This window comes from Poecile atricapillus, chromosome 34, assembly GCF_030490865.1.
Source record: "Poecile atricapillus isolate bPoeAtr1 chromosome 34, bPoeAtr1.hap1, whole genome shotgun sequence".
NCBI classification, from domain to species: Eukaryota; Metazoa; Chordata; class Aves; order Passeriformes; family Paridae; genus Poecile; species Poecile atricapillus.
This window is the reverse complement of record NC_081282.1, coordinates 3,754,433-3,778,221: the sequence shown is the minus strand read 5'-3', so window position 1 is coordinate 3,778,221 and position 23,789 is coordinate 3,754,433. Positions and strand designations below refer to the sequence as shown.

The following is a 23,789-nucleotide window of genomic DNA, read 5'->3' as shown; positions in this document are numbered from 1 at the left end:
GGATGGGGGTTGGACACACCTGGGTGGGGGTTGGGCACACCTGGATGGGGGTTGGGCACACCTGGATGGGGGTTGGACACACCTGGATGGGGGTTGGACACACCTGGATGGGGGTTGGGCACACCTGGATGGGGGTTGGACACACCTGGGTGGGGGTTCAACACACCTGCATGGGGGTTGGGCACACCTGGATGGGGGTTGGGCACACCTGGATGAGGGTTGGACACACCTGGAAGAATCTAGGGGAGCCTGGAGATGGCTCAGGTGTGGCATAGGTGGGAGTCAGGTGACAGCCGGGTGTGTCAGAGGTCCCTGAGGCGTCACTGAGGTGTCGCAGGTGACGCCCAGGTGTCTCCCCAGCAGGTGGACCTGTCCCCGTTCGAGCTGGTGGCGCTGGAGGCTCACCTGTCGCGCTACGCGGCCGATTGGTTCCTGCCGCGCTTCCGCGTCACGCGGCGCCTCGTGGAGGACGTGGCCGCCGCCCCCGACCCCCCGCCACGCCCCAAACCCGTGCGCATGAAGGTCAACAGGTGAGCGCACCTGGGACACACCTGGGACACCTGCGGGTGTGCGCCAGGTGGGCGTGGCCCTGACTCCGCCCTTTTTCCAGGATGCTCCAGCCGGTGCCGAAGGCGGAGCCCCGGGCGGTGCTGCTGCTCCCCGCCCCCCGCCCCGCCCCAGGGGGCGTGGCCTCACCAGCCCCCGCCCCTACTGCTCCAAACCCCGCCCTCTCCACGCCAAACCCCGCCCCCCTGCTGGTGGCCCCGCCTCTTGTCACGCTGGGCCACGCCCAGGCCCCGCCCCCCAGCGCTTGCCCCACCCCTTTGGTGACGCCTCAGGGGGCGGGGCTGAACCTGGGGCTGGGATTGGCGCTGGCCCCTCCCAGGGCCACGCCCACGCTGCTGGCTCCACCCCCTGGAGGCCCCGCACATGGTGAGGGGGTGGGGCTTAATTAACGGTGGGGGTTAATTAGGAGTGGGGTTTAATTAGGGTGATGATTAGCAGGGAGATGCTTAATTAGAGGTGGGACTTGAAAGGGGTGGAGCTTAATGAGGAGGTGGGGCTTAATTGGGTGGGGTTTAATGATGGGAAGGTGGGGAGGGGCTTAATGGGTGGGGGCGTAATTAGCGGTGAAACTTAATGAGGTAGAGGGAGCTTAATTAGAGGAGTTAAAGGGCTGAGAGTTAATGAGGGAATTTTAATGAGGAGGGGTGGGGCTTAATGAGGAGGCGGAGCTTAGTGGGAACAGGGATTAATTAGGGCTGGAGTATAATTAGAATGTGGATTAATCTAGGTGAAGCTTAATTAAGAGATTGAAGGGTGAAACTTAACGAGTGGGCCTTGAGGGGTGTGGCCTACTGGAGAAGAGGTGGGGCTTAGTTAGGAAGGGGAGGGGCTTAATGAAAAGGCATGGGGTTAATTAAGAAGGTTTTGATTAGAGTTAAGAGTTAATGGAGATCAGGTTTAATTGTGGTGGAGTCTGAAGTGGGTGGGGCTTTATTTAAACAAGGGGGCGTGGCCTAATCTGTTTATCTTCCCCAGCCCTGCCAGCGGCGTCATTGGCCACGCCCACCCCTGCAGGAGGCCCCGCCCCCGTGACCACGCCCACACCAAATATGGGCAAAGGGGCGGCTCCGGCCCCTCCCCCGGCCGTGGCCACCTTCGCGCTGCCCCAGCGGCTCCTGCTGGCCCCGGACATGCAGGCCCGGCTGCCCTGTAAGCCACACCCCTCATTTGCATCTCATGTGCATGTCATTTGCATCTCATTTGCATATGCAGTCTCCAGACTTCTCAGGGCCTCTGGAGTCTTCTCTAAATTTGTTTCCATGCCTGCAATTAACGCCTAATTTGCATAAACGCCCCGAATTTTGGTGGGACCCCCTCCCCCATTTCCCCAGGATAATTCCAGGCTCTCCAATTCCCCTTTTTTCCCCCCGGATTCCCCCCGCACCCCCTCTTTACCTTCCTAATTACCATCTGATTTGCATGCCCCGCCCCTCCCCGCGTTCCCCGCTCGTTAACGCCGGGGTTTCCCGGTTTTCTTTTGGGATTGCAGCGGGAGAAGTCGTCAGCCTGGGCCAGCTGGCGGCCCTGGCCCAGCAGCGCCCGCCATTGGCCAGCGCCGCCGCAGGGGGCGGGGCCAAGGCCGCGCCCCTCCCCCCGCCGGCCCCGCCCCCCACCGCGGCCCCGCCCCTCTGACGCTGCAGCTCCAGGGCAGCAAAGTGACCCTGGGCCCCTCCCCCCCCCTGCGGCAGCTGGCGCTGGCCCCGCCCCCGCCCCGCGGGCTCGCCCGTGAGTCAGAGCGGGAAAACGGGGCAAAAAACGGGGAAAACGGGAAAATTGGAAAAAAATGGGGAAAAAACGGGGAAAAACGGGAGAAATGGGAAAAAACGGGGAAAAAAACGGGAAAAAGGGGAAAAAAACGGGGAAAACGGGAAAATTGGAAAAAACGGGGAAAAACGGGGGAAAAAACGGGGAAAACGGGAAAATTGGAAAAAACGGGGAAAAAACGGGGAAAAACGGGATAAAGGGGAAAAAAACAGGGAAAAAGGGGAAAAAAGCAGGGAAAATGAGCGGGAAACAGCTGGAAACCACCCGGGAACGGCGGGAAAATCCTGGGGAATTCTTGGGGGGTTTGTTCGGGGATTTAAGGGGTTTTCCGGGGGTTTTGGGAGAGTTCATCGGGGAGTTGGGGGGCTCTGGGGAAAATTGAGAGTTTTGGGGTGATTTTTAGAGATTTTGTGGGGGCTCATCCGGGTTTTTTAGGGGATTTGGGGGATTTTTTGAGGGGAAAGTTCAGGAAAAGCTGGGAAGTCTCTCCTGTGTCCGTAGGGAACGTGGTGCACCTGCTGGCGGCGGGCGGCGCGCAGCACCTGCTGGCCCCCCCGGCACAGGTGACGCTGCTGGCACCTGTGGGACCCCCCCGGCCGCGGGGGGAGGGGCAGGGACCCCCACCCAGCCCCCCCCCACCCTGGGGCTGCCCCTGGCGGCTGCACAAGGTAAGGGGGGAGGGGTGGGACACCTGGGACCCCCCTGGGACCCCCCTGGGACCCCCCAGAGCCACCTGGGGACACCCAAACATCCCAAAAATTCTGGGAGTCTCCCTCAAATATCCCGAAAATCTTGGGATCCCCCCAAAACATCCCAGGAGTCCCAGGGATGTGTCCAGAAACTCTGGGGACCCCCACAGAAATAACCCAAAATCCCTGGGAGCCCTCCTCCCCCCAGGCCGCTCCAGGGGTGGCCGGGCTCTGGCTCTGATCCCGTTTCTCCCCTCTCCAATCCCGTTTCTCCCCGTTCTGATCCCGTTTCTCCCCTCTCCAATCCCGTTTTCCCCGTTCCAATCCCGTTTCTCCCCGTTCTGATCCCATTTTCCCCGTTCTGATCCCGTTTCTCCCCTCTCCAATCCCGTTTTTCCCCGTTCTGATCCCGTCTCTCCGCTCTCCCGGCAGTGCCGGCGCCGCTGGTGAACAGTGCGGGGGTGGTGAAGATCGTGGTGCGCCAGGGGCCCCCCCCCGCCCCTCCCCCACCCCCCGGCCCCTCCCCCGCCCCCCAGGGCCGCCCCCCCCCCCTGCTGCGGGTGCTGCCGGCCGCCCCTCCCCCCACCCCGGGACCCCCCCAGAGCGGAGCCGCGGCGCCAGAGACAGGTGAGACAAAATCCCCGGAAACCGCCCCAAAACGGGCCCGAAACGTCCCGAAAACGGAACCCAAACCAGTCCTGGAATGGCCCCAAAATGTCCCCAAAACGGAACCCAAACCCGTCCTGGAATGGCCCCAAAACGTCCCAAAAACGAAACCCAAACCAGTCCTGGAACGGCCCCAAAACGTCCCAAAAACGAAACCCAAACCAGTCCTGGAACGGCCCCAAAACGTCCCAAAAACAAATCTCAAAAATGTTCCCAGAGCGTTCCCGGAACGGGCCAAAAAAAATCCCCAAAAAAATCCCAAAAATGAGCAAAACCCCCCCAAAAAAACGGGCCTGGAACGTTCCTGAGCTGTGCCCAAAATATTCCCAAAATCGTCCCCAAAATCGCAAAATCTTCCCCAAATCCCCTCCCCCACCCCCCAGAATTCCCCAATTTCCCCCAAATCCCCTCCCCCACCCCCCAGAATTCCCCAATTTCCCCCAAATCCCCTCCCCCACTGACCCCCCCCTCTCTTTTTTCTCTTCGCAGCCCCCCCGCCTCCCCCCGCCCCTCCCCCCCCACCCTCCCAGCCCGCCCCTCCCCCCCCCCGGGCGGAGCCGGAAGTGCCGGGGGCGGGGCCCAGCCCCCCTCCCCCACCCGCCCCTCCCCCACCCCCCCCGCGGCCCCTCCCCCCCCGCCGGCAGCCCCCGCCCCCCCCGCGCTCCCCCTTCTACCTGGTAAGAACTGGGGGGGGGAGGGGGGATTGGGGGAATTTGGGGGGATTTGGGGGGGATTTGGGAGGAATTTGGGGAATTTTGGGGAATTTGGGGGGTCTGGGGGCAGGGGAAGGGTTTGGGGGAGGGGCAGGGCGGGGTTTGGGGGCGAATTTTGGTGAATTCCAGGGTGGGGGAGGGGCTCAGGTGGATTTTGGGGAGGGGGTGGGAAAATCTGGGGGGTCCTGAGGGTGGGGGAGGAGTTTGGGCCAAAATCCTGAAGTTTTGGGGCTCCCAGTGCCATTTTTGGGACGGTTTGTTTTGGGGCTTTTCTGACAAATTTTCGGGATATTTTTGGGTGTTTTTAAGGAAAATTTTTTCCCGTTTTTTCCATCAATTTTTATCCCGGGAATCTCGGGCGTTCCAGTGCAAATTTGGGGCCGATTTTGGGAATTTCAGGGTGAACTTGGGGGGGATTTTTTTGGGGTCTTTAGGGGAGGTTTTTTCCCAATGGATTTTCCTGGGGAATCCTGGAATTTTGGCAGATTTCTGGCTCTTTTGGGGCCGTTTGTGTGTATTTTACTGCAGTTTGTGTGTATTTTACTGCAGTTTTTGCGTATTTTAATGCAGTTTTTGGGGTGTTTTTATGCAGTTTTTGTGTATTTTAATGCAGTTTTTGCGTATTTTAATGCAGTTTTTGCGTATTTTAATGCAGTTTTTGCATATTTTTATGCAGTTTTTGTGTATTTTTATGCCGTTTTTGTGCATTTTACTGCAGTTTTTGTGTATTTTAATGCAGTTTTTGTGTATTTTAATGCAGTTTTTGCGTATTTTAATGCAGTTTCTGTGTATTTTAATGCAGTTTTTGCATATTTTAATGCAGTTTTTGCGGTGTTTTTATGCCGTTTTTGCGCATTTTACTGCAGTTTTCGGGGTGTTTTTATGCAGTTTTTGTGTATTTTATGCCGTTTTTGTGCATTTTAATGCAGTTTTTGTGCATTTTACTGCACTTTTCGGGGTGTTTTCAGTTCGTTTTCTGCCCTAACCCGTTCCCGTTGCCCCGGGGCGTTGTCCCGACCCCTGTCCCCTCCCCGCAGGAGTCGCTGGAGTCGCGGCGCGCGCGGGGCCGTGCGGAGCGGCTGGAGCGGCTGCTGCGGCTGAACGAGCTGCGCTGCGGCCTCAGCCCCGTCTACGGCCGCGAGGTGCTGGGGTTCCTGACGCTGCCGCCGCCCGCGCTCGGGGGGGCCCTGCAGGGCGCCGTCCTCGCGCCCCCCCAGCGCCTGCAGCAGATGCAGCCGCTCCTGGACAGGTGAGGGCAGCTCGGGGACCCCGGGAGCTCCAGTCCTGGTTTTAGGGATGTTTTTAGCGTTTTTGGGGTTTTTGGGGTTTTTTTGGGGGGATTTCAGGGAGTTTTCAGCAGGGTTTGTGTCAGGGTGAAATTTCTCGAGAAGTGAAAAGGAAAAAAGACCCGTTTTGGGTGTGGCCAGGTGTTTTTGGGGGCGTCCCCAGGTGTGTCACAGGGATATCCCCAGGTGTATCCCAGGTGTATCCCAGGTGTCCCAGGTGTAGCCCAGGTGTATCCCAGGTGTCCCAGGTGTGTCCCAGGTGTGTCCCAGGTGTCCCAGCTGTGTCCCAGGTGTGTCCCAGGTGTATCCCAGGTGTCTCAGGTGTCTCAGGTGTGTCCCAGGTATAACCCAGGTGTATCCCAGGTGTCCCAGGTGTATCCCAGGTGTATCCCAGGTGTGTCCCAGGTGTCCCAGGTGTGTCCCAGGTGTATCCCAGGTGTCCCAGGTATAACCCAGGTGTGTCCCAGGTGTATCCCAGGTGTATCCCAAGTGTCCCAGGTGTCTCAGGTGTGTCCCAGGTGTATCCCAGGTGTATCCCAGGTGTCCCAGGTGTATCCCAGGTGTGTCCCAGGTGTATCCCAGGTGTCCCAGGTGTATCCCAGGTGTCTCAGGTGTGTCCCAGGTATAACCCAGGTGTGTCCCAGGTGTGACCCCCCCCTGCCCGGCAGGTTCCTGGTGGCGGTGCCGGCGGTGGCGTCGCGGGGCGTGTCCCTGCACAGCGGCCGCCCCCCGCCCTGGGCGCAGCGGCAGCGGCAGCGCCTGGAGCAGCGGCTGCAGGAGGAGCTGCGGGGGCGGCTCCCGGGGGGGCTCCTGCACCTGCAGGGACCCCGCAGCCACTTCCCCGACCCCCGCCTGGTGCAGTACGACTGCGGTACGGGGACACTGGGGACATTGGGGACACCGGGGGGGTTTGGGGACACCCAGGGGGGTTTGGGGACATCTGGGGGGGTTTGGGGACATCTGGGGGGGGTTTGGGGACACCGGGGGGGTCTGGGGACATCTGGGAGGGTCTGGGGACATCTGGGGGGGTCTGGGGACACCCAGGGGGGTTTGGGGACACCCAGGGGGGTCTGGGGACATCTGGGGGGGTTTGGGGACATCTGGGGGGGTTTGGGGACATTGAGGGGGTCTGGGGACATCTGGGGGGGTCTGGGGACATCTGGGGGGGTTTGGGGACACCCAGGGGGTTTGGGGACATCTGGGGGGTCTGGGGACATCTGGGGGGGGTCTGGGGACACCTGGGGGGGTTTGGGGACATTGAGGGGGTTTGGGGACATCTGGGGGGGTTTGGGGACATCTGGGGGGGTTTGGGGACATCTGGGGGGTCTGGGGACATCTGGGGGGGGTCTGGGGACACCTGGGGGGGTTTGGGGACATCTGGGGGGTCTGGGGACATCTGGGGGGGTTTGGGGGTGTTTGAGTCTGGGGGCCAAGGGAGCATTTGGGGACATTTGGGGACATTTGGGGACATCGGGGCCATTTTGGACCGTGGGGTCCCAGGAGGATGGGCGGGGTCAGGGGGATCTTGGGGACCCCAGGGACATTTGGGACTTGTGGGGAAATGGGGGACATTTGGGGTCTGGGGGTGCCTCATGTGTCCCACCTGTCTCAGGTGTGTCTCACCTGTCCAATATCAGTCTTGCTTATCTGTCCCACCTGTCCTTTCCGTTCCCACCTGTCCCACCTGTTTCACCTGTCTGTATCTCACCTGTCCCGCCTGTGTCACCTGTCCGTGTCTCACCTGTCCCGCCTGTCTGCCCTGTCCGTGTTTCACCTGTCCCGCCTGTGTCACCTGTCCGTGTCTCACCTGTCCCACCTGTTTCACCTGTCTGTATGTCACCTGTCCCACCTGTCCCGCCTGTCTCCCCTGTCCGTGTCTCACCTGTCCCGCCTGTGTCCCCTGTCCGTGTCTCACCTGTCCCGCCTGTCTCCCCTGTCCATGTCTCACCTGTCCCACCTGTCCCACCTGTCTCACCTGTCTGTATCTCACCTGTCCCGCCTGTCCCGCCTGTCCGTGTCTCACCTGCCCCGCCTGTCTCCCCTGTCCGTGTCTCACCTGTCCCGCCTGTGTCACCTGTCCGTGTCTCACCTGTCCCGCCTGTCTGCCCTGTCCGTGTCTCACCTGTCCCGCCTGTCTCACCTGTCCGTGTCTCACCTGTCCCGCCTGTCTCCCCTGTCCGTGTCTCACCTGTCCCACCTGTTTCACCTGTCTGTATCTCACCTGTCTCACCTGTCCCGCCTGTCTCCCCTGTCCGTGTCTCACCTGTCCCACCTGTTTCACCTGTCTGTATCTCACCTGTCTCACCTGTCCCGCCTGTCTCACCTGTCCGTGTCTCACCTGTCCCGCCTGTCTGCCCTGTCCGTGTCTCACCTGTGCAGGTAAGCTGCAGGCCCTGGACGTGCTGCTGCGGCGGCTGCGGGCCGGGGGGCACCGGGTGCTGATCTTCACGCAGATGACGCGGATGCTCGACGTGCTCGAGCGCTTCCTCACCTTCCACGGCCACATCTACCTGCGCCTGGACGGCTCCACCCGCGTGGAGCAGAGACAGGTGAGTCCTGACACACCTGGGCACGGCTCGGGACAGTAGCTGGGACACACCTGGGGACAGGTAGAGACACCTGGGCGTACCTGGGTCAGGGGCAGGGAGGGATGGGCAGTGCCCGACGTGCTCCGGAGGAGCTCCCAGGTGTGCCCAGGTATCCAAACTTGGCCCCTTCCCTGCATCCCTCCAGCCCCAAAAACAGTTCCAGGTGTCTCAGGTGAGCTCCCAAGTGCTCTGAGGTCACTCCCAGATACCGCAGGTGTGCCCAGGTGTGCCCAGGTGTCTCAGGTGTCCCATTTCCTCCTCCCACCGTTCACCTGGAGGCTTTTCCCGCCTGCCCCGCCAGGTGTGCCCCGCCCTCACCTGTGCGTGTTGCAGGCCCTGATGGAGCGCTTCAACGCCGACAAGCGAATCTTCTGCTTCATCCTCTCCACGCGCTCGGGCGGCGTCGGCGTCAACCTGGCGGGGGCCGACACCGTGGTGTTCTACGACTCGGACTGGAACCCCACCATGGACGCGCAGGCGCAGGACAGGTGTCACCGCATCGGCCAGACCCGCGACGTCCACATCTACAGGTGAGCGCACCTGGGCGGCTGCGACTCACCTGGGGGGCTTTCGGAGGGGTTTTGTGGGAGTTGCGGCCTCACCTGTGCGGTTGTTTGGGAGTTTAGAGCTCACCTGGGCTGCTGAGAGCTCACCTGTGCGGTTGTTTGGGAGTTCAGAGCTCACCTGGGCTGCCGAGGGCTCACCTGGGCTGCCGAGGGCTCACCTGTGCGGTTGTTTGGGAGTTTAGAGCTCACCTGGGCTGCTGAGAGCTCACCTGGGCTGCCGAGGGCTCACCTGTGCGGTTGTTTGGGCGCCTGTCTCATGTCTGTTGTCTCACCTGCGTTACCTGCGGCCTCACCTGCCTGCTGTGTCACCTGCAGGCTGATCAGCGAGCGCACGGTGGAGGAGAACATCCTCAAGAAGGCCAACCAGAAACGGCTGCTGGGGGACATGGCCATCGAGGGCGGCAACTTCACCACGGCCTACTTCAAACAGGTGAGCCGGGACAGGTGAGCCCGGGCAGGTGAGGGGGGCGGGGCCGATGGGGACAGCCGGGCCTGGGGCTTGGCAGGTGTGGGGGAGGGTCCTGGAGGGAGAGGTTGGGGAGTTTGGGGGGGGACAGGTGAGGTTCAGGTGTGTCCAGGTGAGGTTCAGGTGTGTTTGGATGGGATCCAGGTGAGTGCCAGGTGCAGCAGAGTCGCTGGGGGACAGGTGGGGAGGTTTGGGGAGGAGGTTGGGATGGACAGGTGCGCCCAGGTGAGCGCAGGTGCGTTCCCTGCAGCAAACCATCCGCGAGCTGTTCGACATGGCGCCCGAGGAGCGCGAGCGCGACGGGGAGCGCGACGGGGACGGGGACAGGGACAGGGACAGGGACAGGGACAGGGACGGCCCCGCCGAGGATGACGAGGACCCCGCGGCCACCAGGAGGACGCACATCCTGGAGCAGGTGAGGCACACCTGGGCACACCTGGGGGACACCTGGGCACACCTGGGGTACACCTGGGGACACCTGGACACACCTGGGGTACACCTGGGGACACCTGGGGTACACCTGGGGTACACCTGGGGACACCTGGGCACACCTGGGGTACACCTGGGGTACACCTGGGGACACCTGGGCACACCTGGGGACACCTGGGCACACCTGGGCGGGGCAGCCGGGGCGGGTCAGGCCTCAATGTCCCTGAGTGACCAAAGATGGCTTTGGACGTTCTCAGTGTCCGTAAGGGACATCAGCGCTGCCAACGTCCCCAATGTCCCCAATGTCCCAAATGTCCCCAATGTCCCAAACGCCTCCACTGTCCCCAACGTCCCCAGTGTCCCAAATGTCCCAATCACCTGCACTGTCCCCACTGTCCCCAATGACCCCACTGTCCCGCTGTCCCCGTGTCCCGGTCACCTGCACTGTCCCCACTGTCCCCACTGTCCCCAATGTCCCCGCTGTCCCCAGTGTCCCCCATGTCCCAATCACCTCCACTGTCCCCGCTGTCCCGGTGTGCGCAGGCGCTGTGCGGGGCCGAGGACCCCGAGGACATCCGGGCGGCGTCGCAGGCGCAGGCGGAGCACGTGGCGGCGCTGGCCGAGTTCAGCGAGTCGCTGAGCCCCGAGGAGGGGGGAGCCGCCCCCGAGGGCCCCGAGGAGGAGCTGAGCAAGGCCGAGCAGGAGATCGCGGCCCTGGTGGAGCAGGTGAGCCCACACCTGGCCTCAGGTGAGCCCATACCTGGCCACAGGTGAGCCCACACCTGGCCACAGGTGAGCCCACACCTGGCCACAGGTGAGCCCATACCTGGCCATAGGTGAGCCCACACGCGCAGGTGAGCCCACACCTGGCCACAGGTGAGCCCATACCTGGCCACAGGTGAGCCCACACCTGGCCACAGGTGAGCCCACACCTGGCCACAGGTGAGCCCACACCTGGCCACAGGTGCAGTCCACGACTACCGGGGACCCTGGGGTCCCAAACAGGGGGTCCTGGGGGGTCCATCTGAACCAGGGCGTTCTGGGGGGGGTTCTGGGGGGGCTCCAGGGGGGTTTGGGGGGGCTCCAGGGGTGTTCTGGGGGGGCTCCAGGGGTGTTCTGGGGGGGCTCCAGGGGGGTTTGGGGGGGCTCCAGGGGGGTTCTGGGGGGGCTCCAGGGGGGTTCTGGGGGGGGGTTCTGGGGGGGCTCCTGGGGGGTTTTGGGGGGGTCCCCCCGTGCTGACCCCCCCGGAATTGCAGCTGACCCCCATCGAGCGTTACGCCATGAACTTCCTGGAGGCCTCGCTGGAGGACGTCAGCAGGGAGGAGCTGAAGCAGGCCGAGGTTTGGGGGGGCTGTGATGGGGTTTGGGGGGCTGTGATGGGGTTTGGGGGCTGTGATGGGGTTTGGGGGGGCCATGGTGGGATTTTGGGGGTCTGAAGGGGTTTGGGGGGCTGTGATGGGGTTTTGGGGGGCTGTGATGGGATTTTGGGGGGCTGTGATGGGATTTTGGGGGCTCCGGGGGGGCTTTGGGGGTTTCAGGAGTTCCTGTGGGGGGTCTGAAGGGGTTTTGGGGGGCTGTGATGGGGTTTGGGGGGGCTGTGATGGGGTTTGGGGGGGCTGTGGTGGGATTTGGGGACTGTGATGGGGTTTGGGGGGGCTGTGATGGGGTTTGGGGGGGCTGTGATTGGATTTGGGGGGGCCATGGTGGGATTTTGGGGGGCTGTGATGGGATTTTGGGGGCTCCGGGGGGGCTTTGGGGGTTTCAGGAGTTCCTGTGGGGGGTTTTGGGTTTTGGGGGCTCTCAGAGGGGCCCTGAGGAGTTTTGGGGAGTCTGGGGAGGGTTTAGGGAGGACCCCAGGGAATTTGGGGAGGGGGCGTCTCAGGACGGGTTTGGGGGGGGATCATTTTAAACTGGGGGGGGTTGGAAAAATCCATTTCAGTTCTGGGGGGGATCCAATGGAATTGGCAGATCCCAATGAGGTGGGGGGAGGGTCCCAGAGAAATTCGGGCGATCCCAAAATGAGTTTGGGGGGGGGGGGGGATTTGGGATGGGAAGGATCCATTTGGGACAGGGGGGGTTGGGATCACTTTGGGGTCTGCCCTGGGGGGGTTTGTGGGGGTTGGGGGTCCCTGGGGGGCTCGGGGGTCTCACCCAGCCCCCCCTCCCGGGCAGGAGCAGGTGGAGGCCGCCCGCAAGGACATCGACCAGGCCAAGGGGGGCGGGGGGCGCTTCCGGCTGCCCCCCCCAGGCCGGGGACGAGGAGGAGGAGGAAGAGGAAGAGCCCGGGGGGGGCGTGGCCGAGGGGGGAGGGGCGGGGGGAGGGGCAGGGGAGGAGGAGCCTCACGCCGAGAGAGGGGGAGGGGCAGAGAGAGGCGGGGGAGGGGAGAGAGGGGGTGGGGGAGGGGAGAGGGGGGGGTCCCGGAAGCCCCGGAGGGCTCGGGGCCCGCCCCGCCCCCCCCCACCCCGAGAGGCCGGGGACGCGCGCGAGCCAGCGCCTGCGGGCGGTGACGTCATCGGCGACGTCATCGGCGACGTCATCGGCGCAGCCCTCGCAAACCGCCCCGGTGACGTCACAGCCCGCCGCGGTGACGTCATCGCCGCCCCGGGCGACGCCCCCGCTGACGTCGTCGCCGCCTCCGGCGACGTCATCGACGGCCCCCGCCCGCGTCGCCCCCCGCCCTCCCCGCCCCCTCCGCTGACGTCACCGCCGCCCCCCGCGACGTCACCCGCCCCCCCGCCCCCAGCGGCCTCCCCTCCCCCGCCCGTGACGTCATCGCCGCCCCCCGCCGCCACGCCCCCGCCCCCCCGTGACGTCATCGCCGCCCGCGGCCGCCTCCCCGCCCCTTCCGGCGACGTCGTCGCCGCCCGCCGTGACGTCACCGCCCCGCCCCGCCCCCCTCCCCCACGGCGCCGCCCCCGGAGGAGCCCGCCCCTCCCCGCCCCTCCCCCACCCCGCCGGCCCCGCCCCCCCGGCGCCGCCGCAGCGCCGACGTCGAGATCCGGCAGAGCCAAAGGTCCGGCCCGGCGGCCAAAGTGCTGCGGACGCTGCCCGGCCGATTGGTCACTGTCCTGGAGGCCCCGCCCCCCGGCGCCTCGGGAGGGGGAGGGGCCGCCCGCGCCCGCCGCCGCCCCCCGCGACCCCGCCCAGCCCGCCCCTCCCCCTCCCCCCTCCTCCTCCTCCTCCTCCTCCTCCTCCGCCCCTCCCCCCAAGCGCCGGCGCGGCCGCCCCCCCAAGCGGCGCCTCCTGGGCGGGGGAGGGGCGCGGCCGCGCCGGCGCCGCCCCGGGGGCCCCGCCCAGCGCCCCGCCCCCACCCCCGAGGGCGCCGGGCGGCGCCGGGGCCGCCCCCTGCGGGGGATGGGCGGGGCCGGGCAGTCCCCGCCCCGCAAGCGCCGCCGCGGCCGCCCGCCCAAGATGGCGTCGCCCGAGCGCGGGGGAGGGGAAGGCTCCGCCCCGCCCAGCCCCCGCCCGGCCTCGCCCGCCCCGCCCCGCTCCACCCGGGCGCGCCCCGGGGCCCCGCTGGCCCCGCCCCTGCAGCGCGAGCCGCGGCGCCGGCCACGCCCCCCCGAGGACGGCGGCGACGAGGGCGCGGCCGCGGGGGGCGGGGCCAGGAGGAGGGAGCCCCTCCCCCCGCCCCCGGCCAAGCGGCGGCGCGGGGGAGGGGCCGGCGCCCGCCAGGGGGGCCCCAGGAGGCGGCGCCGGGGGCGGGGCTCCCCCGCAGCCCCGCCCCGCCGGCTGCAGCCCCCCCGGCGCTGCGCGGCCCCCCCGGCGCAGGGCGGGGCAGGGGCGGGGTCCCAGGAGCCGCCGGCGGGGGCGGGGCAGGCTCTGAGGGGGAGGAAGGCCAAGACGTGACGGGCGCGGCAAGATGGCGGCGGCGGTGGGACGGGGGCAAGATGGCGGCGGCGGCGGGAGCGGCGCAAGATGGCCGACGGGGCGAGCGCGGAACGGTTGATGTGACGCAAAATGGCCGACGGCGGCGTGGATGTGGTCACGTGATCTGTGGGTAATCCCAAGATGGCCGAGACGGTGAACTCTGATCGTCCCCAACATGGCCGACAGGACCCGCCTTAACGCCTCAAAATGGCCGAAAGTGACCCCAAAATGGCCGACACCGTGACCTTTGAGTGACCCCAAGATGGCCGACACCGTGACCTTTGGGTGACCCCAAGATGGCCGACACCGTGACCTTTGGGTGACCCCAAGATGGCCGACAAGGCTTGGGGCGTGGCCAAGGTGGCTGCTGGGTCACATCCAAGATGGCCGCCTCAGTGAATCCAAGATGGCGACGTCGTGCGTCTGTGACGTCACTTCCGGTGACCGTGTTAGGATTGTGGCGTCCATCTTTGAAATGTGAGCTGGTGTTGGACTCCTGGATGTCGTTGGCGGCCATCTTGAGTCTGGTGACGTCAGGGCTGGTGACGTCACGAACGGCCATCTTGGATTTTGTGACGTCACAGGTGGTGGCCATCTTGAAGCTGATGACGTCATTGGTAGTGGCCATCTTGCTCCAGCACCTGTCAGAACCAGCAGCCATCTTGAAATCAGTGACATCATCAGTGGCCATTTTGGCCCCGCCCAGCCTCCATCTTGACCGCGAACTGAGTCCACAATCACGCCGACATCTTGTGTCGCGGTGGCCATTTTGTCTCTGACCGACCAGCCGCCATCTTGGCCGCGAGCAGACGATGGAACCAGCGGCCATCTTGAACCAGGCGCTGCCGTGGTTCCCGGCAGCCATTTTGATTCTTGGTGGCCATCTTGACTCTGACCGACATTGGACTTGGCAGCCATCTTGCTTCCTGCCGACGTCTGTGAATCCCGGCAGCCATCTTGAATCCCGGCAGCCATCTTGATTCCTGGCAGCCATCTTGAATCCTGGCAGCCATCTTGAATCCCGGCAGCCATCTTGATTCCTGGCAGCCATCTTGAATCCCGGCAGCCATCTTGATTCCTGGCAGCCATCTTGATTCCTGGCAGCCATCTTGACTGCGAGCTGACACCGAAACCCGGCGGCCATCTTGCCTCCCGCCATGACTCCTGGCAGCCATTTTAAACCCTGGCGGCCATCTTGTTTCAGGACCGGGCCCAGCAGAATTGGGGGGGTTCCGGGGGGTGGGGGAGGGGCGTTTTTTCCCCCCGTTTCCGTTCCCCTCCCCCTCTCGTTGTAAAATTGGTTCCTTTTGAACCCGATCTATGCAAAGGTGCTTTGTGCTGGGCCGGGGGGGGCGGGGCCGGGTGTTGGGGGAGGGGAGGGTCCCCGGGGCGGGGGAGGGGACCCCGCTCCTCCCTCGCCCCCTCGAAGCTTTTCCTGCCATGAATAAAAAGGGTTAAAAATTCCAAGTTTTGGGGACCCCCTCCCCGGGAAGGGTTTTGGGGTGAATTTGGAGGTTTTCAGGTGGCTTTGAAGGGTTTTTATAGAAAAGGGACTTTGAGGGGTCCCAGAGAGGTTTTGGGGGTTCTTTTAAGAGTTTTGTGGGGAATTTAGGGGGGATTTAAGGAATTTTGGGACCCTGGAGCGCTTTGGAGGCGAATTTGTGGCTCCTGAGTGGCACCGGGGAGATTGGGGAGGGTTTTTTCGGCGCTTTTGGGCGTTTTTAAAGAGAATTTCGGGGGCAAATAGGAAATTTTGGGTGGGGTTGAGGGTCTGGGGTTTTAAGGGGGATTTGGGGGGATTTTGGGAGGTCTGGAACGCAGTTGGGGGATTTTTCAGGTACTGGGAGGGTTTAGGGGGGCTTTGGAACAGATTGGAGCGTCTTGAAGGAATTTCGGGGGATTTTGGAGGATCCTGGAGAGGCTGTTGGGGGAATTTGGGGGAAAATTGAGGGAATTTGGGGTATTTGAGGGATGTTTGGGAGAACTTTGGGAGCCCTGGAGGGCTGTGGGGGGAATTTTGACAGGTGCTGGGGAATTTTGGGGGGATTTCAGAAATGTTTGGGGATTTGGGGAGCCCTGGGTGCAGGATTTGGGGGAACTTTGGGGGGACCCAGCGAATTTTTTGTGAGGGATTTGGGTTGGTGGGGATTTTTGGGGGTCCCCAGGGGGGTTTTGGGGTCTCTTTTGGGTATTTTGAGGATTTTTAGGGGGTTCTGGCCGTGCCCGAAGGGTCCCGGGGGTCCCCAAACCCTTTGTGGGCCCCACCGCCGCCATCGCCGCTTTAATGCTGCCCCTTTAAGAGCCGCAGGCTCCGCCTCTTCCCGCCCTTTCTCTGTTACCACGGTAACGAGGGGGCTCTGAGAAGACTCAGCCAATCAGAACGCGGAGGGCGGGGGTTAGGGCGTGGCCAATGCGGCTCAGCCAATCAGAGTTGGCGGTGGGCGTGGCCTCGCGCGCGCGCAGGGCCGGCTCACCGCTAGGGGGCGCTGACGGCGGCTCCGGCTCCGGTGAGCTCTGAGGGGAGGGGCGGGAAGGGCCCTGTTTAAACCCCCAAAAAACCCCCAAAATCGCTGGAAATCGACCGAAAGCCACCCCAGATCCTTTCAGAACCACCCCCAAAACCCCCCGGAGCGTTCCCGGGCCTCTCCGAGGCGCCGTTGCAGTCCCCTCCCCTCAGGGTCCCCTCGGGCCGCCATTTTGGCCCCTCAGGCGGCGCTGAGCTCTGCAAGGGCCCAAAATCGCTGAAGTTCCTCCCAAAATGCCCCACATTCTCTCCCGTGACCCCCTCAAAGCCCTTCAGTTCCATCCGCTGACGCCCGGCTCCTTTTGTCGTTCAAAAAGCCCAAAATTCCCCCAGAATTTGTCTCCGAGTGCGCTTAAATATTTAATGAGGCTTTCGCGGAGCTTCCGGCCATCCCAAAACCTCCCCCAAATCCTCCAAATTCTCCCCAGATCCCCAGGTGTGCCCAGGTGCCCATGGCGGGGGTTGGGGCCAAGCGGGGACCCCCCGAGGCCGGGGGGGGCCCCCCCGAGAAGAGACCCCCCCGCGAGGAGCAGCCGCCGACCACCCTGATCGAGCCCCTGCGCCTGGGGGGCATCTCCTCCACGGTGAGCACACCTGGGGGGGTTAAACACACCTGGGGTACACCTGGGGGGGGTTAAACACACCTGGGGGGGGGGTTAAACACACCTGGGGTATACCTGGGGGGGGTTAAACACACCTGGGGGGGGTTAAACACACCTGGGGGGGGTTAAACACACCTGGGGGGCATCTCCTCCACGGTGAGCACACCTGGGGGGGGGTTAAACACACCTGGGGGGGGTTAAACACACCTGGGGTACACCTGGGGGGGGGTTAAACACACCTGGGGGGCATCTCCTCCACGGTGAGCACACCTGGGGGGGGGTTAAACACACCTGGGGGGCATCTCCTCCACGGTGAGCACACCTGGGGGGGGGTTAAACACACCTGGGGGGGGTTAAACACACCTGGGGTACACCTGGGGGGGGGGTTAAACACACCTGGGGGGGGTTAAACACACCTGGGGGGGGTTAAACACACCTGGGGTATACCTGGGATACACCTGTGGGCACCTGGGGGGGATTAAACACACCTGGGGTACACCCAGGGGCACCTGGGGGGGGGGTTAAACACACCTGGGGTACACCTGGGGGGGGTTAAACACACCTGGGGGGGGGGTTAAACACACCTGGGGGGGGTTTAACCACGCCTGGGGGGGGCTAAACACACCTGGGGGGGGTTAAACACACCTGGGGGGGGGGGGTTAAACACACCTGGGGGGGGGGTTAAACACACCTGGGGGGGTTAAACACACCTGGGGGGGGGTTAAACACACCTGGGATACACCTGGGATACACCTGTGGGCACCTGGGGGGGTTAAACACACCTGGGGGGGGTTAAACACACCTGGGGGGGTTAAACACACCTGGGGGGGGGTTAAACACACCTGGGGGGGGTTAAACACACCTGGGGGGGGGGTTAAACACACCTGGGGGGGTTAAACACACCTGGGGGGGGTTAAACACACCTGGGGGGGGGGTTAAACACAGCTGGGGGGGGGTTAAACACACCTGGGGTATACCTGGGGGGGGGGTGAAACACGCCTGGGGGGGGGTTAAACACACCTGGGGGGGGTTAAACACACCTGGAGGGGGTTAAACACACCTGGGGTACACCTGGGGGGGGTTAAACACACCTGGGGGGGGTTAAACACACCTGGGGGGGTTAAACACACCTGGGGTACACCTGGGGGGGGTTAAACACACCTGGGGGGGGGTTAAACACACCTGGGGGGGGTGAAACACACCTGGGGGGTTAAACACACCTGGGGGGGGGTTAAACACACCTGGGGGGGGGTGAAACACACCTGGGGGGTTAAACACACCTGGGGGGTTAAACACACCTGGGGGGGGGGGTTAAACACACCTGGGGTACACCTGGGGGGGGTTAAACACACCTGGGGGGGGTTAAACACACCTGGGGGGGGGTTAAACACACCTGGGGGGGTTAAACACACCTGGGGGGGGGTTAAACATACCTGGGGGGGGGTTAAACACACCTGGGGGGGGGGTTAAACACACCTGGGGGGGTTAAACACACCTGGGGGGGGGTTAAACACACCTGGGCGGGGGTTAAACACACCTGGGGGGGTTAAACACACCTGGGGGGGTTAAACACACCTGGGGTATACCTGGGATACACCTGTGGGCACCTGGGGGGGTGTTAAACACACCTGGAGGGGTTAAACACACCTGGGGGGGTTAAACACACCTGGGATACACCTGCAGGCGTCTGGGGGGAGGTGGACATCAAGGAGCTGCAGTTGCAGAAGAAGCTGCCTCATCTGTCCTGTCTCTCACCTGTCTCTCTCCTGTCCCTCACCTGTCTCACCTGTGGCACCTGTGCAGGAGGAGATGGATGTCAAGGTGCTGCAGTTCCGGAACAAGAAGCTGGCCGAGCGCCTGGAGCAGCGCCAGGTGTGCGAGGACGAGCTCCGCGAGCGCATCGAGAAGCTCGAGAAGCGCCAGGCCACGGACGACGCCACCCTGCACCTGGTCAACCGCTTCTGGGCACAGGTGAGCCTCACCTGCGCGCAGGTAACGCACCTGGCCGCACCTGGGACGGGTGGAACACCTGAAAAAGGGCGTAAAAAGCTCCCAGAATGGGTCCATGGACACCAAAACCACACCTGGCCGCACCTGGGACAGGTGAAACACCCAGGAAATGGCGTTGACAGGAAATGACATCGCGAATGCCAAAAATGGAGGATTTAGAGTTTTTTGGGTGGGTTTTGGGGGTGTTTTTAGGGGTTTGGGGGTGATTTGGGGTTTTTTCAGCTTTTCTGGGGCTCAGGGCTGGTTTTTGGGGTGGTTTTGGGGTTTTTGGGGTCGTTCTTAACCCTTTCCCCCCCAGCTGGACTCGGAGGTGCAGACGCTGCTGCGCCGCTGCGACGGGGACGGGGGAGGGGCGGGGGGTGGGGGAGGGGCGGCCCCGCCCCCCGGGGACCCCCCCGAGCCCCCCCCGAACCCCCCCGGGGAGCCCGAGGGGAGAGGTGAGAGCGGGGGAGGGGAAAGCCGGGGGTTCTGGGGGGAAATTGGGGGATTTGGGGGATTTCAGGGGAGTTTTGGGGGATTTCAGGGGGAAATTGGGGATTTTGGGGGATTTCAAGGGAGTTTTGGGGGATTTCAGGGGGAAATTGGGGATTTGGGGGATTTGAGGGGAGTTTTGGGGGATTTCAGGGGGAAATTGGGGGGTTTGGGGGATTTCAGGGGAGTTTTGGGGGATTTCAGGGGGAAATTGGGGATTTGGGGGATTTAAGGGGAGTTTTGGGGGATTTCAGGGGGAAATTGGGGGATTTGGGGGATTTCAAGGGAGTTTTGGGGGATTTCAGGGGGAAATTGGGGATTTTGGGGGATTTCAAGGGAGTTTTGGGGGATTTCAGGGGGAAATTGGGGATTTGGGGGATTTCAGGGGAGTTTTGGGGGATTTCAGGGGGAAATTGGGGATTTGGGGGATTTCAGGGGAGTTTTGGGGGATTTCAGGGGGAAATTGGGGATTTGGGGGATTTCAGGGGAGTTTTGGGGGATTTCAGGGGGAAATTGGGGATTTGGGGGTGGGGGTTCAGCATTTTGGGGGCAGTTTGGGGATTTTGGGGGCGTCTTTGGGAGTTTTGTGGTGAATTCCACAAGATCCGGCGTCGTTCCGTGAGCTCCGTGTGGGAATCTCAGGATAAAATTAAAACTCCGGGTGGGGGGGCGGAGCTTGGTTGCTGATTTGCATAGATGAATATTAATTAGCGCTAATTAATCCAGAGCCCTGGGTGGGCGGGCCTGAGGAGGGCGTGGCCGCCGCCCCTCCCCCACCCCGGCTGAGCTTCGCCCCCGAGGCCGTGGCCAGGCTGGGGGGGGCCCTGGGGCGCGTCCAGAGGGGGCTGCACCAGCTCGGGGGACACCTGAGCGCCCGCCGTGAGTCACCTGGGGCACCTGGGGACACCTGGGATACACCTGGGGACACCTGGGGACACCTGGGGGCGCCTGGGATACACCTGGGATACACCTGGGATACACCTGGGATACACCTGGGGACACCTGGGGACACCTGGGGACACCTGGGATACACCTGGGGCACCTGGGATACACCTGGGATACACCTGGGATACACCTGGGGCACCTGGGGACACCTGGGGACACCTGGGACACACCTGGGGACACCTGGGGGCACCTGGGATATACCTGGGGACACCTGGGATACACCTGGGGACACCTGGGCACACCTGGGGGCACCTGGGGGCACCTGGGGACACCTGGGATACACCTGGGGACACCTGGGATACACCTGGGATACACCTGGGGACACCTGGACACACCTGGGGACACCTGGGATACACCTGGGATACACCTGGGGCACCTGGGATACACCTGGGGGTGTTGTAGGTTGATTTTGGGAGGAATTTTCTGGAATTTGGAGGTTTTTTGTTGGGGGGATTTGGGGCAGAGCTTTGGGGATTTTGGAGCTTCTGGGGGTCTCTGATTTCTTGGGCTCCGATCGTCATTTCCTGCAGTTTTGGGGAATTTTGGTTCTTTTTCCTTGTCAGTTTTTTTTGGGGAGGTTTCTGGGGATTTGGGGTTTGTGGGTTGCCAGGTTTTGGGGTGGATTTGGGGTGATTTTGTGGGAATTGCAGCGGAGCTGGCGGAGCCGGGCCGGGAGCTGCTGCGGGAGCTGCTGCGGGAGCACCGGCGGCTGCAGGAGCTGAGCCAGCAGCTGCACCTGAAACACCAGCGCGAGGCCCTGGAGGTACGGTCCCCACCTGGGGACACCTGGGGACACCTGGGGACACCTGGGGACACCTGGGATACACCTGGGCACACCTGGGCACACCTGGGATACACCTGGGGACAGCTGGGTACACCTGGGATACACCTGAGCCTCACCTGGGGACACCTGAGCCTCACCTGGGATACACCTGGGGACACCTGGGCACACCTGGGCACACCTGGGATACACCTGGGATACACCTGGGGACACCTGGGATACACCTGGGATACACCTGGGGACACCTGGGATACACCTGGGCACACCTGGGATACACCTGGGGACACCTGGGGACACCTGGGATACAGCTGGGGACACCTGGGATATACCTGAGCCTCACCTGGGGACACCTGGGGACACCTGGGATACACCTGAGCCTCACCTAGGATACACCTGGGGACACCTGGGGACACCTGGGACACCTGGGGACACCTGGGGACACCTGGGATACACCTGGGGACACCTGAGCCTCACCTGGGGACACCTGGGGACACCTGGGATACACCTGAGCCTCACCTGGGGACACCTGGGGACACCTGAGCCTCACCTGTCTCCCCCGGTCTCACCTGTCCCACCTGTCCAGCTGGCCGAGCTGCAGGACAAGGCCACCTCGGCGGAGACGAAGGTTCTGGAGATGGGGACGACGCTGGAGGGGCTGCAGTGGGACAGCGCCAAACTGCGCAAGCGCGAGGGGCGGCTGGACAGACACCTGGCCGAGGCCCTGGAGCAGGTAACGCACCTGGGGCGGGCGGAGCGCCCGGGAACGGCGGCAAAAGGGGCAGAAACGGGGTCAGACGGCCCCGAAATGGGGTCAGAGAGCCCCGAAATGGGGTCAGACAGCCCCAAAATGGGGTCAGAGAGCCCCAAAATGGGGTCAGAGAGCCCCAAAATGGGGTCAGACAGCCCCAAAACGGGGTCAGAGAGCCCCGAAATGGGGTCAGCCCCAAAACGGGGTCAGACAGCCCCAAAACGGGGTCAGAGAGCCCCGAAATGGGGTCAGCCCCAAAACGGGGTCAGGTGAGACTCACCTGGACACACCTGCACTCACCTGTCCGCAGCTCACCTCGGGCTCCTACGGCTCCGGCAGCTCCGGGGGCTTCCAGGGGGGCCAGATCACCCTGAGCATGCAGAAGGTACCGGAAACTCGGGGGGGGAAAGTTGGGGGGGGGGAGTTTAGGGGTTGGGGGAGTTTGGGGGGGATTTGGCTCCGTTTGGGGGAATCTTTGGGGTTTTGGAGGGCTGGGATGGAGTTTTGGGGTGAATCCCAGGGTTTTGGGGTGAATCCCAGTGTTTTTGGGGTGAATGCCGGGGTTTTGGGGTGAATCCCGGGGGTTTTGGGGTGAATCCCAGTGTTTTTGGGGTGAATCCCGGGGTTTTGGGGTGAATCCCGGGGTTTTGGGGTGAATCCCAGGGTTTTGGGGTGAATGCCGGGGTTTTTGGGGTGAATCACAGGATTTTGGGGTGAATCCCGGGGCTCTGGGGTGAATCCCGGGGTTTTGGGGGGTTGGGATGGGGTTTTTGGGGTGAATCCCGGGGTTCTGGGGTGAATCCCGGGGTTCTGGGAGGTTGGGATGGGGGTTTTGGGGTGAATCCCCGTGTTTTTGGGTGAATCCCGGGGTTCTGGGAGGTTGGGATGGGGGTTTTGGGGTGAATCCCCGTGTTTTTGGGTGAATCCCGGGGCTCTGGCCGTTGTCCCGCAGTTTGAGATGCTGAACGCGGAGCTGGAGGGGAACCAGGACTTGGCCAATTCCCGCATGGCTGAGCTGGAGAAGCTGCAGCTGGAGTCTGCAGGCGGCCGTCAGGGGCCAGGGAGCGCCTCAAGGTGACACCAGCGGGGACATCTGGGGACATCGGGGACATCTGGGGACATCTGGGGACATCGGGGACATCTGGGGACATCGGGGACATCGGGGACATCGGGGACATCTGGGGACACTGGGGACATCGGGGACATTGGGGACATCTGGGGACATCTGGGGACATTTTGGGGACATCTGGGGACATCGGGGACACTGGGGGACATCTGGGGACATCTGGGGACACTGGGGACACTGGGGACATCGGGGACATCTGGGGACACTGGGGACATTCGGGACATTGGGGACATCTGGGGACATCGGGGACATTGGGGACATTGGGGACATCTGGGGACACTGGGGACATTGGGGACATTGGGGACATTGGGGACATCTGGGGACATCTGGGGACACTGGGGACATCTGGGGACATTGGGGACACCTGGGGACATTGGGGACATTGGGACATTGGGGACATTGGGGACATTGGGGACATCTGGGGACATCTGGGGACATTTGGGGGGCTCAGGGGTCACTCAGGTGTCACACAGGGGTCACTCAGGGGTCACTCAGGTGTCACACAGGTGTCACTCAGGGGTCACTCAGGTGTCACACAGGGGTCATTCAGGGGTCACACAGAGGTCACACAGGAGTCACACAGGTGTCCCTCACCTGTCCAGGTGGCGCTGCGCTCGCTGCCCGAGGAGGCGGTGAAGGAGGCCCTGGAGTACCTGTAGGGTCACTCAGGGTCACACAGGTGTCACACAGGCATCACACAGGTGTCACTCAGGGGTCACACAGGGGTCACACAGGTGTCACTCAGGTGTCACACAGGTGTCCCTCACCTGTCCAGGTGGCGCTGCGCTCGCTGCCCGAGGAGGCGGTGAAGGAGGCCCTGAGTACCTGTAGGGGTCACTCAGGGGTCACTCAGGGGTCACTCAGGGGTCACACAGGGGTCACTCAGGGGTCACTCAGGGGTCACAGGGTCACTGGGGTCACTCAGGGGTCACTCAGGTCACTCAGGTCACACAGGTGTCACTCAGGTGTCACTCAGG

General features: G+C 63.2%; 1 protein-coding gene across 1 annotated transcript in view; it reads left to right on the top strand.

Annotated features, from left to right (window-relative positions):
* Positions 1-23,789, top strand: part of SRCAP (Snf2 related CREBBP activator protein) — a 48,197-nt gene that overhangs the window by 12,341 nt on the left and 12,067 nt on the right. The window contains exons 20-35 of the mRNA XM_058860969.1: positions 361-530; positions 611-933; positions 1,543-1,716; positions 2,057-2,184; positions 2,256-2,292; positions 3,453-3,647; positions 5,266-5,273; positions 5,437-5,598; positions 5,706-5,848; positions 6,027-6,225; positions 6,319-6,556; positions 8,065-8,234; positions 8,607-8,803; positions 9,155-9,269; positions 9,556-9,720; positions 10,278-10,434. Of these exons, the coding sequence (XP_058716952.1) occupies positions 361-530; positions 611-933; positions 1,543-1,716; positions 2,057-2,184; positions 2,256-2,292; positions 3,453-3,647; positions 5,266-5,273; positions 5,437-5,598; positions 5,706-5,848; positions 6,027-6,225; positions 6,319-6,556; positions 8,065-8,234; positions 8,607-8,803; positions 9,155-9,269; positions 9,556-9,720; positions 10,278-10,434 (2,581 nt within the window). The remainder of the gene's footprint in view (positions 1-360; positions 531-610; positions 934-1,542; positions 1,717-2,056; positions 2,185-2,255; positions 2,293-3,452; positions 3,648-5,265; positions 5,274-5,436; positions 5,599-5,705; positions 5,849-6,026; positions 6,226-6,318; positions 6,557-8,064; positions 8,235-8,606; positions 8,804-9,154; positions 9,270-9,555; positions 9,721-10,277; positions 10,435-23,789) is intronic.